We start from the raw sequence: 3,570 nt of genomic DNA, 5'->3' as shown, positions 1-3,570 counted from the left end.
GCCTCTTCAGCCAGCAAGGGAGTTTGGAGACTAGGCGTGAAAACATTTTGTGTGGAGTGAGCAGGATGGAGCTTCTCTTGTAAGGACTGGATGGATAAATTGTTCAACTGGCAATGATGGTGTGTGCAGAACATGTGACTTCAATCAAATTATAAGGAGTAATAAGAGTTGCAGGAAGCTAATGAGACCTGAGCGGTAGCATAATGACAGTTAACTGGAGAGAAAAAGATCCCTGAGAGCAAAGCAAAATTCAGTACCGTAAATGAAGGTTTTGTACCTTGCTGGGCAGCTCTCAATCTCATCTGATAAAATGACCTTGGAAGGAGAAATTGTGTTGGTAGAGGCCCTTGTTAAACAGGACTTCAGCACCAGCATCATTCCAGCAAGACCCTCTCTCAAGATCAACGCATCAACTCAAAGAAGTTAGTTTCTTTCTACTTGAATGGTGGGGAAAAATAAGGCACTAGCCAAAAACTCATTAGGATGGGAAAAAAACCAAACAACAACCTCAGCCAGTCATGTAAGAGATATCCTACATTAGGTTTTTTTTGTTTGGTTGGGTTTTTTGGGGTGAGGTTGTTGTTGGTTTTGGTGGTTTTTTTTTTTTAAGTATTATGATTCTAAGTTAATCATCACCCTAAGGTGACAGCAGTCTTAATCTTCTGTCTTGGTTTTGTCTCTCAACTCCACTTCCTCCCTCAGAACAGCTGTCAGCATCTGTTGACATCATTAGCGAAGAGTTCCACAAGTAATTAATCCTTAACTTAGTGGCAGGTGGTGTTAAGTTTAAAACAAGCAATGAAGAGAGAAGTAAGACTGCATAACTGCATTTAACTGTGCTTTAACCTATCCAACAGAATGTTAATACCCCGAGTGTCCAATGCCAATCCAAGACATTATAGGAACAGACGGGTTACATCGCTAATACAAGGCAGTGCTAGTGCTGCCATTCCCCTGGGATGACCAGAAAAGTGCTCTTCATTTTCCCACTCTACAGGTAGCTTTTGTTGGAAAGAAACAGACTGTATCACCAGAAGACCACTACCTAAGGTTAAGGTATATGAGCATCATTACAAATAGATATCCCCAGCCTCATGTAAATAGAAAACATTTCCAAAGTGTATATGATTGTAAATCTGAGAGTTCAGGGCTAAGGTAAGTTAAGACCCAAAGCCAGAATCACTCATTTTTGACGTCAAGGGCTGCCATCATTCCCCAGGTGCGATCCAGTCTGTCATTGCTAAGGGTGCAGGACAGCTGTTAAATTCCTTGAGTCATAAATACTGCAAGCAAAAAAGTACCTACTACTCTCTTCAGACACTTGTTGATACCATGACCAATTCAGGCTGTCAGATTTGTACTACGATGCAGCCTACTTATCATCGTTTCACTTCTCCTCTGAGTACCTAGTTAAAATAACTCAGGCTAGTCCAAATACATCCCTTTCTTTTTGGATTTATACTTGTAGCTAAGTAGTCATTTGGTTATTTCATATTTCAAAGCTTTTCTCAGTCAGTCCCTCCAATTCATCAGTCATTTTGGTGGCTCAAGCTCAGTCCTCTGCAGTTCTGCAACAGCTTGCAGGTGCTCAAGTGTTCATCTCAAATGCAAGTGCAGAAACTCCTGAATCTTTCCCCAGGAGTGTTCCTGTGCATGGGCATGTGCTTTGCTCTCTCCACCCCCCAGAACAGGCACCCCCAGAACACGATCCATGGCTACCTGACAAAATGGAGTAGAAGGAGGATCAATTCGGTGACCTGCTCCTGGATAACTCAAGAGTTCAAAGTTTTCTTTCCCATGCTGGCGTAGACGCCCAATTGCCAGCTCAGCATATAGGGAGCTCTTCCACATACGATCATCTTCCCCTACGACTAAGAGAAAGTGACCTTCTGCTTTTTCGATGGGAATTGTGCAAGGAGAATTAGCAGGATTCCTTGGGTCATCCAGAGCTTCAAAAGTGTCAAATACACCAGCATCAGAAACACTGACCTTATTCATATCAAAACGCAGCCCCGGCAGAGTCATCTCACCATAATGGAGGTCAGCAACTGTGTTTGAACTACAGCCGGAGATACAGACAGCAGCCACTACTTCCGGCAGGAAGGTGATCATGGAGAGTGCTAATTCCGCCCCTTTCCCCGTCCCAATCACTCCAACTCCTGGTCCCTTTACCTTCAGATAAGATAGGGGGTGGGGAAGAGAAGAAGAAAGGAAGTATGTATTATGATGGGATTAACCATTAAATGCCTTTGGAGTTGTGTTATTTAAAAAGGAAAAAAAAAAAGGAAAAAAAAAAGGTTAGATTGGAAAGCTGCAGCCTGGACCCAGGCTTCTCCCTCTGTTTAATGTCTTCTTTTTTTCAGAGACAACAAGAGCTGTCAAGCCCCACAAAATCACGAGAAGTACCATCACTTGGACCTCACCTAGTCCCTACTGCATATTTTGATGCAAATATTTTCTCTTTTTCCCAAAACAGGTAGCAAGAAATTCAAGCACAGTCTATTTGCCTGAGACATACATAGCAATAAAGTAACATCACAAATGATATTTGAAAGATTAATTAGTATTTAGTCTTGTCCTTTTCTAGCCTGGAAAGTAAAACTGAAAGCAACATCTCAAGTCATCAAATCCATTCCTTTGCTGACTATTGAGCGGTTTTGTATCATCCTCTCTTAAACTAATTGCTTTCATTTAAATAAAAAACATCTTTATCACCACTGCTCCTGTTTGGAAGATATTCCAGCACTTCACTGCTATAATGATCAGGAATCTTCTAGTTTCCAGCATGAATGTATTTAACAGACAGCATGTGCTGGAAGAAATTCACTCTCCACAGTCATATGTGTAGACACCTATGCAGGACATGCACTTTTTCCATTATTGGGCCTAAACCTGCCCAGCAGAAACTGATACTCCAAAAAATTCACCAGCACCAACTGGGCATGACTGACAAATCTTCCCTTGCTCTGAGAGATCTCTCGTTACACTCACCTTTGGATGACGCTGTAGGAATCTAGCTGCCTCCTCAAAGTACTCGAGTTTGAATTCTTTCATGACCTTAGGCAGATCTTCAAAGTCAAAATATGGCAGAGAAAGAGCAGCAAAACCATGGGTAGCCAGGAGACTGGATCTAAATTCAATCAAACCCCCTTCATCACCGTACATGTCAATTACTCCTGGAAAGGGGCCATCCCCTATATTAAAAAGAGGTACAGAGGACAAATTAGAAAACAGAACACTATAAACTATCTGGTGAAGAGTGAACAACAAAATAGGCTTAAGACATTTTCTATTAATACTCATTACTTTTCCATTTGCACAGCAGAGATTAGAGAGCCAGTGCTGTATCCCGCTTTAGCTATTTCAAACTAAGAACAGGTCCTTACCTTCCTGTAAAAATATATGAACAGTTAAACTTGTTTAGTTGGGTTTTTTTTGGTTTTTTTTTTAAATAATGTTCTAAAAGTATTTTCAATGGCCTTAACCTCCCACCCTCGAAACAATCACACTCTAAATCAGCCATTTTCCCAAAAAGAAATCATACTTTAATTAGAAAAGTGTAAGCTCATT

The 3,570-nt window shown here is 41.1% G+C and overlaps 1 protein-coding gene across 1 annotated transcript; it reads right to left on the bottom strand.

Annotated features, from left to right (window-relative positions):
- Positions 1–1,397: 1,397 nt before the first annotated feature.
- Positions 1,398–3,194, bottom strand: LOC104521040 (acyl-coenzyme A amino acid N-acyltransferase 2-like; the record flags this gene model as incomplete). The annotated part of the gene is made up of 2 exons (XM_010162913.1): positions 1,398–2,172; positions 2,992–3,194. Coding segments are annotated over 2 exons (779 nt in total), but the record flags the coding sequence as incomplete, so codon positions are not given.
- Positions 3,195–3,570: the final 376 nt, after the last annotated feature.

This window comes from Antrostomus carolinensis, unplaced genomic scaffold (genome assembly GCF_000700745.2).
Source record: "Antrostomus carolinensis isolate BGI_N321 unplaced genomic scaffold, ASM70074v2 Scaffold51532, whole genome shotgun sequence".
Classification (NCBI taxonomy): domain Eukaryota; kingdom Metazoa; phylum Chordata; class Aves; order Caprimulgiformes; family Caprimulgidae; genus Antrostomus; species Antrostomus carolinensis.
Note: the sequence above shows the minus strand (reverse complement) of the source record. Positions and strands in the feature narration are given on the sequence as shown.